Raw genomic sequence first — 15,369 nt, forward strand, 5'->3', positions numbered from 1 at the left:
AAAAAAAAAGAAAGAAAAACAATTACAGTAACTTTGTTTTTTGCAAAAAATAATTTAACCCACTAAGCTTACTCTAGCAGCAGACTAATGAAATAAGGGATTTGGACAAGAACCCTATATTTCTGTTTTTGATTCTATTACTGCCCTGTTTTACCATGTCATTACCTTTATCATTTGAAAGCAAAAAATAAAAACCCAGAAGCTTCTCAGAGAATAGCATTTTAAAGATGAGATACAAATGTAAAAAGTGGAATCTACTTCTACAGGACCATTTAAATATATCTCAAGCAGAACACAGAAGCAATAACGAAAATTCAGCTTCTCAAAAACACCCAAAGAGAACACACATAATCCTTATACAAAATCCATATTCAAAATATCTGAAATGGCCTCAAAAATAAGTTTTAATATTAAGTGTTTAATAAAAGACGTGGTTAAATTACAGATTATCAACATGGTGGATTATGACAAAATCATTTAAAATAAAAAATGAAGATATGGTACGACATGGAAATAGAACAAAGCTGTATCAATACTCTCACTATAATTTTATAAAAATATTCAAATATATAAAGACTAAAAGAAAAAAACAAAAATAAAAGCAGTTGTCATGAGTTTATGGACAGAATTTTTAAAAACTGTCTAGACTGTTATGTTGAATTAACAGTAGATACAATACATATTCACAGAAAGGTTTTCTAAAAGTCCTTATTTAAATGAGAATTTTTTTTCGAGCAATCACGAACTCACTTGCTTTAACTGACTCCGTCTTTTTGACAACAGCATAATATTTTCATTAAGTAGATCCCATTCTTTAGCCTCGTAGCACATCTTCACTACTGCAACTAAAATACGAGATGTAGACACCATATCAGAAGCCTGTAAAAATAAAAACATTGAAAGTTAATGCAATCATGTTAAATGAGAGTATTGGTAACTGCAATTTTCACTATAATTTACTCACAGTACGGGTCTGTTTTTCCAAAGAGAGAAGAGTTTCAATGACTTCTTGAAGTCTTCCTTCCTAAAAGATTAAAATGAACAGTGAAAACACCATCGACATGACAAAATCAAATAACTAGTCTAAAATGAGATGTTTCTGACAGAGAAAAGAAAAAAAATCAGTGGCCTGTTTTAGAGGAAAAGGACCACCCCCTTAACTACTTTTATACTTTTCATGATAGTGCTTGCTTCTCTAGTGGATTCCGTAAGTCGGTGGTTTCCAACTTGGGGCCCATAAGCTTTTTTACCATTTCAAAATACCTAAAAAAGAAACTGAATATAGAACAACAATGATTTAACACCTGAGGAAAACATCGTCTTTGTTTTGGATTCTAATTTATCAACTTGGTGTGGTAACACCTGTTTATCTCGTTCTAAACAGAGACTCCTAACTGGCAGTCACGTGTCTTTGAAGAATAAAAATGAAAAAATGATTTCTTTAAAAAAATATTTTTATATTTTCAAATGAATGTTTCCAATAACAAGAATTTTAAAATAAAGTTTTGAGGAGAAATAAAAAGGATATTTGGTGGTATAAGGATAGGAATCTCTGGTTTAAATTTTCAATGACCTTAAAAATAAAAAAATGTGCTTAAAAAAATGAAAACCATCTGACAATACCCACACCTGTTATACCTAAAGTCATGTTGTTAAGCAGATACTGATCCAAATAAAACACACCCCTTTTTGTCTACTGATAACAACCTCTACCTCATAGACAAAAACAAAACATTCTCCTTGGGACATATTAGGAACTGAGAATAACAAAATTCAAATAATATAAACCTAAATGACAATACACAAGGACTAAATTAAGCCATTTGACTAGGAACCACACATTTTGATAAAAACAAAATCAACCCATAGCACAAAAATTGCATTTACAATACTGGTATTAATAACAATGACTAAATTGGAAGTAATGAGGAAGGCGTTATTTAGAAATTTTCCTAATCATAAATGAAAAAAAAATTTTAATGACATTCATGAATGACACGAGCACTCTTTTGCTGATAAAAGAAACTAAAGAGTTTTTGAATTAAGAGCAAATAATGTTTGAACTTTTCCAAATACTGTTTCCATATTTTCCAAGATAAGTTTTAAACTATGATTTTTCAATGCAGCATAGAATATGTATTATAAAGCCATTATCTGAACGTATTTTAGTTGACACTAAATAGATATGATCACTAATATTTTAACAATGTTTCCTATGTAAAGGGAAGCACCAGTTCTGAAAGCTCTATAGATTCATATATATAATACATGCTAGCTCAATGTCCACCAGAAGAAAAGGACAAAAACTAAATCTATAGATTCCCCAAAGTTCAATGTTAATAAGTTATAACATCAAAGAATCTTAGTGGAAAGACTGCTAGACATTATTTAATCCAATTATCTCACTTTAGAGAGTAAAAAACCGAGGACCAAATAGCTCAGCCACAAAACTAATCAGGAGAACCAGAAGCCAGGGCTCTTGCTTCCTGGTCCAATGTTCCCTTCAGTAAACTAAACCACATCAGTTTAAATCATGTATTTGCTTGAATCGAAGTATGTCCATAGGGAAAATATTACTATCTGGTAACAAATGTAATGTAAAAATAGTTAAAATGCAAAATAACTATTTTTTCATGGCCACCTCCTGTCACTTTTGTAATTACTATTAGTCACATGACTGTGATCAACGGAGTGCAGTTTACTACATTTCATCTACGGGTTTTAAAGAATGGAACCCTACATGTGAAGGAATCACATATACATTACTCTAGAGCAATGATCTGCAGGTATCAATGAAACATGAAATGTCACCTTCTCAGAAAGGTGTTCTCAGATAATGCTCTCTAAAATCAGAAGTCACTCAGCACCTTCTTCTTTAATACTCAAGCCCACTAACTTTCTGCTTTGCAATGACCTCAGACTGCTTTATTTTAATGTTTACTGTCTTTGTAATCTCACTAGAATGTAAACTCTGTAAGAGCAGGGACCATGTCCATACTGTTCGCCACTGAGGCTCAGCGCTCTGCACTTGGCCAAGCACATAATGTTGCTTCTGCAGACATTATGCACAGCCCTCTATGTCTATGCCATAGTTCTTCATGTGCATGTCTTGTCTCCTCAGTCTATAAGGTCCTTTAGGGCTGGACCTTGTTTAGTGAATTGTTGTTTCCCTTGCACCAACTTGCACATAGTATGCACTGAATGGATCCACAACGACTAGAACTATTCAGTTGATCTTAATGGCTTACAATTCCTGATTCTTACTGTCACAGCAAGTAGGATGTGACAAGTTACATGGCCTGACAATTCAGTGCTATGTGAGGGACACCATCATCAACTTTATTAAACACAGCTCCTAATTCGCTAATTATCCTACTTTTTTCTCCCAATTTTCCATGTTCAATCCTATGGCTAAACATCTTCCTCCTATCTTTGCTATATATTACTACAGTTCTTAAAAATTCCATCTCCTCAATGCTGCCTTTCAACATAGAGAAACAAGACAACCAGAACTATTAAAAACCAACTTGTTAGAGCATGTGCCTTTTATGATTCATTTTTCTCATTAAAATAATCATTGTAAATGAGATAAATGACTAAGGAGTTTAACAGCAGTACACGTTGGGTATCTGTAAGTTTGTTATTTTTCCCCCCACCCCGCCCTCTACCTATAAGTTTTGTATGTCTGTGTCCTTTACTCCTAAATGGATCCAATCTGTTAATGATTTGTTAAATAACCTAAACAAGTAAGAAAAAGGCCAATAACAAGTTACTACAAATGCTAATCCAATACTTTTAAATGATCTATTTCTCAAAGAGGTCTTTTGTCCAAGCTGCTAGCAATCAGTAAACTGTTTTACATTTCATTTTAATACTAACCTAAGAAGAAGCCGCAGGTGACTAAATGAAATGAAAAGACATTAAAAGGAGAATCAAAGGATATATTTAAGAATGTAAGTAGTTCCTAAATAACCATGTGCCAAATATACCATAATCAAAAAGTGTATTAAGTTCTGTGTATTAAGAACTGCTAAATGCTACATCTTATAGTTCAGAAAAGGGCTTCTTTAGATTAACTCCTTGATATAAGGGTGAAGCAATAACCATTATCAAGAACTGGTATCACTTTTATTATCTCACCAAACTAATGCAGGGTCCTCAAGTACCAATCACAGGTACAGTAGGATGTAATGGTTAAAAACGCAGGCTCTCCAGCAAGAGTGCTTGGGTCTAAATCTCAGCTCTACCATTGCATTAACTTGGGCAAGACATTTACCCTCTGTGACCCTCTATTTTATCTCCAGTGAAATGAGCACAACAGTCCTTCCACCATAGGGTTGGTGTAGGGATTAAAGCAATACCTGTGAAGGTATGTCTGGAACACAGCATGAACATCATCATCTTCATCATAATAGCTAATATTATATAAAACTTACACGACAATAAATATTACTTATTGTTGTTATTTGCTAGGTGAGTGTTAGAACTTATAGTGTTAGGAATTATACTAGGTCACAATCGTGGGAAATTCAAATGGCCTAGATTTGGCAATTTCACCACCAGGCTTAGACTTCAGTTTTGAAGGCTTCTGCTATATGTGGTCTTCTCACCTGATACATTCTTAAGTCTCTATATACATAAAATTTTTATCTTCAAATGTCTTTCCTGTTAAAAATAAAAACTGTATTAAGGAAAGTAAATATGGAGTGATAGTCCTGTAAACAGGTTGCAGCATGTAGGAAAAAGAACACTATTCTGTTGCCAGGAGACCTGAGCTTGACCTGGCTCTGCTGTAGACACTGGATAAACCACTTCAGCTGCCCAAACCTTAGTTTTCTCAGTAAAGTGAAAATAAAACATTCTTCAGTTTTATGTATAGGCTCAAAATAAAAAACAAAAGAATGCATACTAAAGTGTTCCATACATTTCAATGGAGAAATGCAATGCTAAACAAGTATTTTCTTATGTTTGGAAAAATGGTTAGAAAATAAAACAAAATGATGAATAAATAGCAAAACACAGAAATATACCTTTTAAAAAAAGTTAACTAGGACTGTAAAACAGTCACCAAATCCAGAAGTTAAAGACTATGGGTCTATACAAATAAAAAACTTATACCTTACCATCTTCCAGCCCTCTACCTCTTCTGCCCCCCAATAAAAGCAATCTATACCTACATCTTATTTCGTTCAACTGGCACAGTGGCTTAAAGAAGAATCAGAATCCAAATGCCTTTAATTTTATTTATTTTAAGAGGCCCAACATTCCTTGTTTTAAACATTTTCATTCCACCTGACAACTAAAAAGGCATCTGGCATTTGCGCTGCAAATCTTTTTAACTGTCTTGAACATAACAATGTCCTAAAAAAATACTATTCATGTAATCACAAGAATGATTGTAGCAGTGATTGTTTTTTTTCTTACTGGCGTATAATCTACGAAGGCAAAATATTTGTCTAATAATCTTTATCTCCCTCGCCCCCTCTGATCTAGCACCGATTAAGTCTTGCACACTGCAGGCTATCAGAAGAAATGGGTAAGGGAAGATTTTTTCCTCCTAGGTTTCAGTTCTAGGAATGGTTGTACTTCTTTAAGCAAATGCTTTCTTCCTTGTGGACATTATCATTCTATTAATACCAAAGTGCTGGTTCAGGGGCTGATTTTGGCCTATAGGTAAACATTTGATCTACATGGTATTTGCTCAAATAGCATTTTAAAAGAGATCAGTGTCCAGTTTCTAAATATTGAGGCATCTCATATAAAAATTCATATTATTGGTTTCTCCCCCAAATTAGAAGAGATGACAAAGTTTGGCCTTTATCCTCAACTGGCAAACATTAACTGGAAGTGAAGAGTTATTGCTCCCTTTCCCTGGGCAGGTATTCAGAAGTTCAGGTCTTCATTATACGTGGTTCACCAGGCAGGATAGCATGGTAAGAGCACACACTCTAGAAGCAGTTGGTCTGGGTTTGTATCCTGGCTCCATCACTTTACTAGCTGTATGACCTTGGAGCATGTAACTCAACTCCTCCTAGCCTGTTTTCTATAAAATAAGAATAGTACATATCACACAGGTCTAAGGTGAAGATCAAATGAGTTAATCCAGGTAAACACTGCAGAAACTATTCAATAAATGTCAGCTATTATTATTTACCTGGCACTGTAGGTATTTCAATTTTCCAACCCTTGTGTAACTGATGTTTCTTCACACTAGCCACTAGAAAGCTCACAGATGAATACATATGGCTCCCCTCCATCAAGTGTACTGAACCCAAGAAATTTTCAACGTCATCACTTTTCCCTATCCTTTTTTTTGCAGGGGTTGAGGTGAGTGGGGGGGTGGGGGGGGTGTAAAGCTTCATTCAATTCTTTTTTGGAAAAAAGAGAAGCATTAAAAAGTTTTCTAAAAACTAAATATGAAGTATTACTTGACACTCCTCCTGCCCCTGAATTTATTACACTTTAATATATTTATGTAGTAAGCTCCTTAGAGACATAAACAACCCTATTACTGAATGCATCCCAGGTGAATAGCAATAAACGTCTGTAGCTGGAGAAGGATCAAGGAATTTAATGAGGCTTGAACATAATCCTTAGCAACAGCCCATGATGGAGCTGACTCAACCACTACCCATACCCTAGTCAGGCAAACCGAGTTTTGAATCCCTGGTTCTACCTATTACTCACTGTAACGTTGGGCAAATAACGCTGAGCCTTGGTTTCTCTCTATATAAAATGATACACAAAGTTGCCTGACACACAGCAGGGGGCATGACGAATGTTTGGAGGAAGTTAAATTTCTATTCTATGGGAGATAAGCAGTTATTTGAGTTGGGCTAAACTACTATTCGACTCCTCTAATTAGGTTATTCTGCATTTTAGTACCTATTTGTCTTTATTTCCGTAGTTCCCGCTACAGGAAGGACTCCTTTCTAACCCAATCTCATTCATTCTTTAAGGCCCGACACAAACATTAGCTTCCCTGTAAAACCTCCCCTTATCCCACCAGAAAGAATGAACGGCTTCCTTCTCTATGTTCCAATGACACTATTTATACTTACATGGTACTCACCACCATGCAAGACTTTCTAATTCGTTAGCTATTAGACAACTCCTCAAGGACAGGGAGCCTGTGTTAATCACCTCATACTATCACTTGCCTGCCTTTTCTCCTGGCCAAAGGCCAGGCGCATCGCCATGATCTATAAACAACTTGACATAAATTGATTCAGCAAGAGTAACAGAACGAAACTCTCTGATCTAGCCTGAATGCTGAAGCGGCCTGGACTCCAGGGAAACTACTAAGGTAAACGTTAAACAGTATCCAAGAAAAGGCAAAAAGTACTACGGGGCCCCAACTCGCACGGGGATGAAGTGACCATCTGTCCTGGGGAGAGTGTAGAAGGCTGTATGCACTAGCGTACCCCGCCTACGGAGTCTCCCTGGTCAGGCCGACCTGGGATGTCCTACTCAGGCAGGCCCAACCCGGGCTGGGCAGGCAATGGGGGGATGCGCGCTCCAGCCCTCAGGCCCCCTGAGGCCTAAGCAGGCTCCGCGCCGTGACTCAGCCCCTGGCGCCCGCCAACAGACAGCCGGCCTCCCCTCACCTTGGCCAGCTTCTCGCACTCGGGCAGGCGCTGGTCCACCGTGGCGCTGTAGTCCACCTCCATCTTGACGATGCGCCCATCAGCTCGCTCCGAGCCGCCGTCCGCCATGGTCACTGCCTAAGCGTCCCTTGATGTCCCCCTGCTTCGGCCACCACTCGTCACCCACACCGGAAGCCGCCTGCGCACCCGCTCAGGCAGTGCGTCGGGAGCCCGCGCGAAGGACCCCACGAGGTCCCCTGCGCCGGTCGTCAGGCAGGCAGCGCCGCGGGCAGCCCCGCGGGCGGAGCTGGAGGGCGGGGCTCGCCCCTGTAGCGCACGTCCGGATTTGTCTTCGGTGACAGACCTTTCACTTAGAATTTGTGGTGAGCAGAACTTGTGTAATAGAATAGACCATTCCGTATATTTTTACACCCCTGCTTTGAGAGGTCATGATTTCTCAGAGCCGTGGGCAAGTCGCTTAACTGTCCTCAAATCTCGGTTTTTTCAACTCTATAGGAGCAGGCTGAAATAAACCCTAAAGAAAAAAGTTCTAAGGTTTCATCTGGTTGAGAATCCTGGTGGCTTAATCTGTGGGATCTCTGAAAGCTCCTAAACGAAGATATGGCAGCGGCTCAAGTAAAGTATTTTTGGTTTGTTTTCGTTTTTACTATAATACAGTACAGTTGGTGAGAAAAATCTTTAAAAAGACATTTGCTTTCCTTATAGGACTCTTGTGGGCATCAGAAGAGATGACATATGCGAGACTATTTCAATTCTTAAGGACCATACGAGTTTTCTTTATTATCATCTGCACCAATAGTGTCCCTATAAAAAGGCTTTGGATCCTTGAAAATGAAAATGAGGTTGTGTATGGTGTGGTCAAAGTGTCAACGGTAGATTGGGAAGCAAATGCGAAATCTTGCACTGGTCTACCTGTTGTGTTAGTGGTTCTCAATTTAATCAGCACCAACATCTATATATGCTATCAGCTTTAAAAAAATACTGTCCTATAATAAAAACCATGGATAATATAACCCATCTACACACAATTTAAAAACAAAACAAGAAAATATGCCAGTTATAATGTAAAAGAGAAACATTGTAAAATAGCACAATATATAGTTCAAAATATAAAAGCTAAAATGTGTTTACAGTAGAAAATACAAAGAAGTAGTTATTTGCTTGTACACATAACTGTAATTGCAAAAGCTGCAAACACTAGGTGTGTTCTACTGGTTCCTCGAGCATCAAAGGGCTTATTGTTGGTAGTATGATTTTTCCAAAATGATGTACACCTTCTTGGTAAAAGTTCTGACTATATCAAAGTATAATCTTCCATTGTTTTTCACACAGAAGAATTCTTAGAAATTTTAGTCCATATTAAGGCTTCAAAGAAAAATAGCTTGACATATATAAAATGGAGTTAGAGTCTAGGCCTTAGACACATAAGTGTCTGGCAGGACACTGAAAAGTCTGATATTGTGGGACAGTATTTTATTGTATAGGTTTGTTGCATTGCTCGTGTCTAGCATCCTAATTACATGGTACTATCTCCCTCTCCCAATGATTGTGACAACCTAAAATTGCCTCACAAATTTCAAAAACATTCTAAGAGCCAGTATTGTTGAGATGCATTAGGTTAAGATGTTTTCTGGCCCTGTATTTGGTGTGCAGTTGGTTTGACTAGAATAGACAAGGATTTGGAGGTCTACATTTTGTGTGGAGAGTTCGAAAAGACAAAAAATAACAAAGGTGTGATGGAGTAAAGAGTAATGGTTTTCAGAACTCAAAAAATAAAAGTGTCAGGGGGTCTAAGAAGGGAACAAATAGGTAGAGAAAACTCTAGTTGGCTCCTACACCAAACTGAAGCCCTTCCTTGCTAAGCTTGGAGGTAACAAAAAATGAAAGCAAATGAAATCTAAGGGATAGCTTGCAAAGAAAATAAAAATATTAAAGTGAAGTAAATGAAGTAGTAAAAGTCTGAGCAATGGTCAGAAAAATAGGTACAAGTACCATACTGTAGACAGGCTCTTTATAAAAGAATCCTTTATTTGGGTGAGTCTGAGATTAACTTTATGGCTTTGTAAGAAAGAATTTGGTTTCAAAAGAGAAAAATTGGCAGTGGAAGAATAAGGAATCTAAAAGGTAGGGAGAAATGCTGATTAGAAAAAGTTTATTCAGAAAGAACAGTGGTAATGTATATTATACTATTTAAAATGATGTATTTTGAGTGCAGGCGCCAGAAAATAAAATAAAATAATGTATTTTAACTACTACTATATAGAAGATGTATTAACTACTACTTTGGGTATATTTTGGTTGTATTTGGCATTTCTGGCATGTTCAGCTTATTGGCTATGCACATATCTGACTCAAATTCCTACCTTTTGAAGTGAACATTCTAAGGAAGGGAAGAAGACACTTATGTAAGTATGAGCCTGGGGGCGACAGTGTTTGAGAGGTGGTCAAGGAAGGTACTGCTAGTGAGCCAAGACATGAAGTAAGTAAGGGTGTCTTGCAGATAGCTAGGGAATGAAGACTCCAGGCAGAGGCGGGAGCAAGAAGCCTGAAGTGACAGTACTCAGGTCTGCCTGGCCTGTTTGAGAACCAGAAAGAGTGAGGGTGAGAGTTGTAGGAGATGAGGTTTAGGGCAATTCGGCCACTAGAAGCACTTAGTTTTTCATCTGAGTAAGACAGGAAGCCAATGGGGGTTTTGGGCAAAGGAGTAGCATGAGCTGATTTACATAGTAAAAGAACCACTCTGGCTGCTGTGTGACTACTAGGTTGGGCAGAAGCTGGGAGCCTAGGTGGGAGGCTACTGCAGTAATCCAAGAGGGAAATGGTGGTGGCTTGGATTAGGGTGGAAGCAGCATTAGTGGTAAGAACTGCCTAGATCCTGGATGCAATCTGAAGGTAGACCCAGAGGAATCAAACGTCATCAAGATTTTTGGCCTGAGTGTCTGGAAAGGTGGAGTTGTCATTGACCAAGAGCAGATTAGAGATGACCATGTCAACGAGGAAGGGACAGCAGCCCAGTTTGGGATATGTTAAGTTCCAGGTGCCTGTTGGATATTCAAGTGACAATGTTGAGAAGCCAAGTGAATATACAAGTGTCAAATTAAGGGGAGTCATTTGGACTAGAGAGTTTTTAAGTTAGGAGTCATTAGCATATCGATGGTATTTAAAGCCACGAGGCTTACATCACAGAAATGTCCCTGAAATGTGTGTAAAATATTTGTTTTTGTAATTTGCCTATTTTAAAGGCAATAGGAGAACTTGGTATTTTCAAGTCTGCCATGAATCCTTTGTAAAGAAAAATACACATTGTCTTTTGAGTAAATCTCTCAGTCCTTTGTAGAATTACTTCATGTCAAGTGCAATTATATCAGGTAAACGGAGTCATAACTGAAGCATTCTATTCATTTATTCTTGCTGCTATAACAACTAACCACAGATTTAGTGGCTTAAAACAATGGAAACTGACTCTCACAATCTGTTGTCTAGAAATCTGGATCGATACCACTGGTTCAAAATCAAGGTATGACAGGGCCATGCTCCTTCCTGAGGCTCTGGGAGACAATCTGATCCTTGCCTCTTCCTGCTTCTGGTGGCTGTGGGCATTCCTTGGTTTGTGGCCTCATCACTCTGATCTCTGCTTTCAGGGCCACATTGCCTTCTTGTCTCTGGGTGTGTCAAATCTTCTGCCTTTCTCTTATAGAGTCACTTATGATTCTATTTAGGCCTCACCCAGATAATCCAGGATAATCTCTTCATTTTGAATCCTTAATCACATCTGCAAAGACTTTTTCCAATAAGGTAGTATTTTCAGGTTTCAGGGTGTCAGCCTAACTACAGTCACCTAAGCAATTTTTAAACTGGGGTTTTGCTATAAATGATTACATATGCTTAATAAGCAAACATAATTCCCTCTTTTTCTCTCTGGTAACATTTAAAATGTTCCACAAAAAGTCAAATTACATGACATCTTTATTGCATCACATGGCTAAGAAATACCATTTCCAGATCTGTGTCGATATCATTTTATGATACTAGGTTAAATATGCTTTGGCATTAAAGAACTACCATAAACTATGGTTACACAGTTGTCTCCTCTTAAACGACCCTCCAGATCAAGGACAATGTTTTCTTTCATCACCAATATTTCTCTCCAGTGAGTATAGGTTATGTATACTCTCATAATCCATCTCAACACATTCCAATGTTTTGATAATTTTTGTAAAAATAAGTAATGCAATAAAAAGTAAAGCTTTGATAAACAGTATTAGCTTATTTATTTCAAAAAAGACAAAACTCTAATAACTTTAGCCACAGAACCTCCAGGTTTTTTTTCTATGTGAAGCAATTTGTACCATATCGTCGTCAGTTAATTTTTATTTTATGAGCATTTACTGCACGGTACAAGCAATTACACGTCAAAGGCATTCTCCGTATTTAATAGAGGTCTGATACATGGGTCTACACAAAAGAATTGCCTTGAGACTTGCTTTGTGTAGTTTTATTAAGAATGAATTTAACATTTGCTTAGCACCTAGCAAGGACAGACATACAGGTGTTTAAAACACACACACACACACACACACACAGGTATACATAGACATAGACTTTGCTGGAATTAAATGATATTTAATACAACACAAATTAATTGCAAAAGATAACATTCTGCCTTCATAAATCACCTTTAAAAAGGGAACATGTCAAAAGAACCCAGGAACCAAACTGTAAGAGCTACCAATGGCCAAAGCTAGAATAATTTAAGCAACAAAATAATGTAGTATTGAATTATAACTTAAGTATAGAATAAATATGCATGATGCCACACTGATATAAATAATTGAATGAATAAATAAATGAGGGGGGAGGGACAAATCTTGCAGATTTCATTACATATGTAGACATTCTCTCCCCAAAGGAGGTGGGGCTTCCTTAAGTGTGGCCTGCACTTAATGACTCAATTCCAAAGAATGAAGTATGAAAAGGGCAAAATAGTAACTTCATAATGGAAAAACTTGGCAGATATTACCTTAACCAAGTGATCAAGTTTAAGGTCAAGCCTTTTATCAAGGGCCGTTTTGGTAATATAAAGCAGAGCATGGGAATGAGAAAGGTACATCTTTATGTCACTTATGTCACTGTGATGTAACAGTTTTGTTTTGTTCCTTTTCTCCTTAGCCCGAATTTTGACAAGTTGAAAGTCAGTCTTTCCAAAAGCTGCTGCTTGGAGTAGCTAAATATTCAGATAAGACTAGTGACTATCATACTAATAGAGTGGTAAATTTTGACAAATTGAAAGTCTTTCCAAAAGCTTCTGGGAGTAGCTAAGACTAAGACTAGTGACCGTCACACTAATACAGTGGTTCTCATTGCAGGAGTTCCCCGCTCCATGCCGACCACTATATTTGGCAATGTGTGTGTATATGGGGGTGGGGGGAGCTGCTACTGCTATTTAGTGGATAAAGACCAGGGATGTTGCTATAAATTTTACAATGACCCCTACAACAAAGAATTATCTGGACTGAATGTCAATAGTGCTGAGGTTGAGAACCCTGACATCCAATAGACATTTATTGAGTACCTACAATATCCCTCATACCAGGCTACATTTTCCAGATGACATGGATAGGATGTAGTCTGTCTCCTCTAGATGCTTACCATCGCACTGGCAAGTTGGAGGACAGGTGAAACACAGTACTGCACATAACATTTTACACATAAAAGCCACACTTGTATACAAACAAAACCAAAATGAATAGTTCAAATAAAATTTCTGGGTTGTCTAGAAAGGTAAAGAGTTCCTAGAATGTCTCTGTGTAGAAGATAGGACTTTTAAAGGGCCTTGACAGACCCACAGACCTTAGATATAAAGAGTAGGAAAGAGGAAGATAGGAAGAACCCTATATTTTACTTTAGAAATACCAAGAATATTCTAGGAATAAAACATGATTCGAATAGTCACAAGACTGTTGGTATATTCTTATTTCAGATGCTTCTTATAGGGGTGGTCAGGACCTTCTCACAATTTTTCACACAAACTAAGAAGAGGTTTCAATGTGGGGAGGGGAATGTCATCAGAATTCTGGTGAAGACAATGGGTTGAAAAAGCTCCTTAGATGATTGATTTTGACGTGTACCTCCTCCCTTCTCGTAACCCCTGCCTTCATAGGTTGTCACTTATCTGAATACATGCTGTCACAGACATGCATAGGCTAATAGTATTCTTCTCCTTTTGGTGATATTATTCCATACTGGTAGCTTTACTCTTTGTTCTTCTTTTTGCCCTTTCCACCACACCCCCATTTTTTAAATATGTGATGATTAGTAACTGTAGACTGTGTGTTGTTAACGGAACATCATATTGTCCAGAATGATGATAGCGACACCTTCAAGGTTCTTTGGAAATTGAACTGGTTGAAAAGAAACAAAGATACAATTCTCCTTGTCAGACTTTTTGCTGGTAGGTGACTTCAAACATTTTTTCAAATGCGTCTGTCCAGTAGATGGCACTCTCCTCCCTTTGTGTGAATGAGTTATGAATGAATAAGCCCTCCCTTTGCCCTCCCATCCCCCAAATGCTGTTGTAGAGAAAACCAATCCATCCCCAAGTCCTTTCCAAATCTTTAAAATGCATCCTCTTTTCTTCATTCACTATTTCAGGCTCTCCACATATGTCTCCTATAGTATTATAATAACATAATCTCCTGCCTCTGGTGTCCTTGTGTTCTAACCCATCCAACACACTACCATCAGAAGCTCTTTCCAAAAACACAGATTGCCAGTGCCCTGCTGAAAAAATGGTGTCACTGGGGGATGGAGCAGGGGAGGGGTTCTCTTTGAAGGCAATGGCAGGAGCAAAGTGGAGGCTTTTTCCGGCCAACAGATTTGTCTCAGGGGAAGGGCGACTGGCTATTGTGGGAAAGGTAGATTCAGAGCCTTGATCCTCCTGCCAAAGAATTTGAATTCGCTCAATAGAGCGTAGAGAATGGCTGAGAGGTTTTGAAGGTTGAGAGATTAAAGCTTGAACAAGATCCGTGTGACCAGGCATGCAGACTGTGTGAAAAGGAAAAATTCAGTGAGGAAGTCAGCTTGCAAGAAGGGTAAGGGGAGAGGCGGGAACCTGGGGACTTGCAGTTTGGGAAATTCAGAGAAGTCGTTCCTCAACCGTAATAGTCATCAGTAAAATACTGATTTACAGCATCAATGTCAGGAAACATCTAGGAAGCCAGGAATATATCCATGTATTCTGATGTCCCCTGTGCATGTGTCTGTGTGGCTAGCCAATACATGCCCAAGCTGCCTCTGGGAAGAGTATTAGGTGCCAGAAGCGAAACCACTACACTTGTTTTCAAGTAAGAAGTAGAAAAAAGAAAAACAGCTTGAGCTTCTTTCCATATCACAGGCTTTCAATGTGTTATTATTCAACACAAAGTGTCAGATTTAGATTTTCCACCTCGAGGAATTTGGTTTAGCTTTAATTAGTTGCTGTGAGTATTTCTGAGCCAACTCTGGGAAGCATTTATCTAGAAAATAGTTTTCACTAAAATATAAACTGGGTACAGGGTGTCATTTTTCTATCAGGCTTTGTATCATGTTCACACAGCTATAAATTCTCTCCAGCCATCTGGATGATTTTTGCCACAGCCCACCATAGTTATACTGGATATTTATTAATCACAATTTAACATACTGTAATAGTGAGGCCATCTGTATTGCCATCCAAGCACTATGAGTAGCTGCAGGACTTTAAAGCATGAATATTTTTCTGAGA

The 15,369-nt window shown here is 37.9% G+C and overlaps 2 protein-coding genes across 2 annotated transcripts in view; one reads left to right on the forward strand and one right to left on the reverse strand.

Moving 5' to 3' along the window:
• The window catches only part of PSMD12 (proteasome 26S subunit, non-ATPase 12), a 22,915-nt gene extending 15,110 nt beyond the window's left edge, over window positions 1-7,805 (reverse strand). Inside the window, exons 1-3 of the mRNA XM_011368506.2 lie at window positions 7,608-7,805; window positions 965-1,024; window positions 751-879 (exon numbers count right to left, since the gene is read on the reverse strand). Coding sequence (XP_011366808.1) covers window positions 751-879; window positions 965-1,024; window positions 7,608-7,715 — 297 coding nt within the window. The 5' untranslated portion in view covers window positions 7,716-7,805. The remainder of the gene's footprint in view (window positions 1-750; window positions 880-964; window positions 1,025-7,607) is intronic.
• A 60-nt stretch (window positions 7,806-7,865) lies between these two features.
• The window catches only part of PITPNC1 (phosphatidylinositol transfer protein, cytoplasmic 1), a 230,374-nt gene continuing 222,870 nt past the window's right edge, over window positions 7,866-15,369 (forward strand). Inside the window, exons 1-2 of the mRNA XM_023535666.1 lie at window positions 7,866-7,969; window positions 8,103-8,222. Of these exons, the coding sequence (XP_023391434.1) occupies window positions 8,208-8,222 (15 nt within the window). The 5' untranslated portion in view covers window positions 7,866-7,969; window positions 8,103-8,207. The remainder of the gene's footprint in view (window positions 7,970-8,102; window positions 8,223-15,369) is intronic.

This window comes from Pteropus vampyrus, unplaced genomic scaffold (assembly GCF_000151845.1).
Source record: "Pteropus vampyrus isolate Shadow unplaced genomic scaffold, Pvam_2.0 Scaffold143, whole genome shotgun sequence".
In the NCBI taxonomy this organism is placed as follows: domain Eukaryota; kingdom Metazoa; phylum Chordata; class Mammalia; order Chiroptera; family Pteropodidae; genus Pteropus; species Pteropus vampyrus.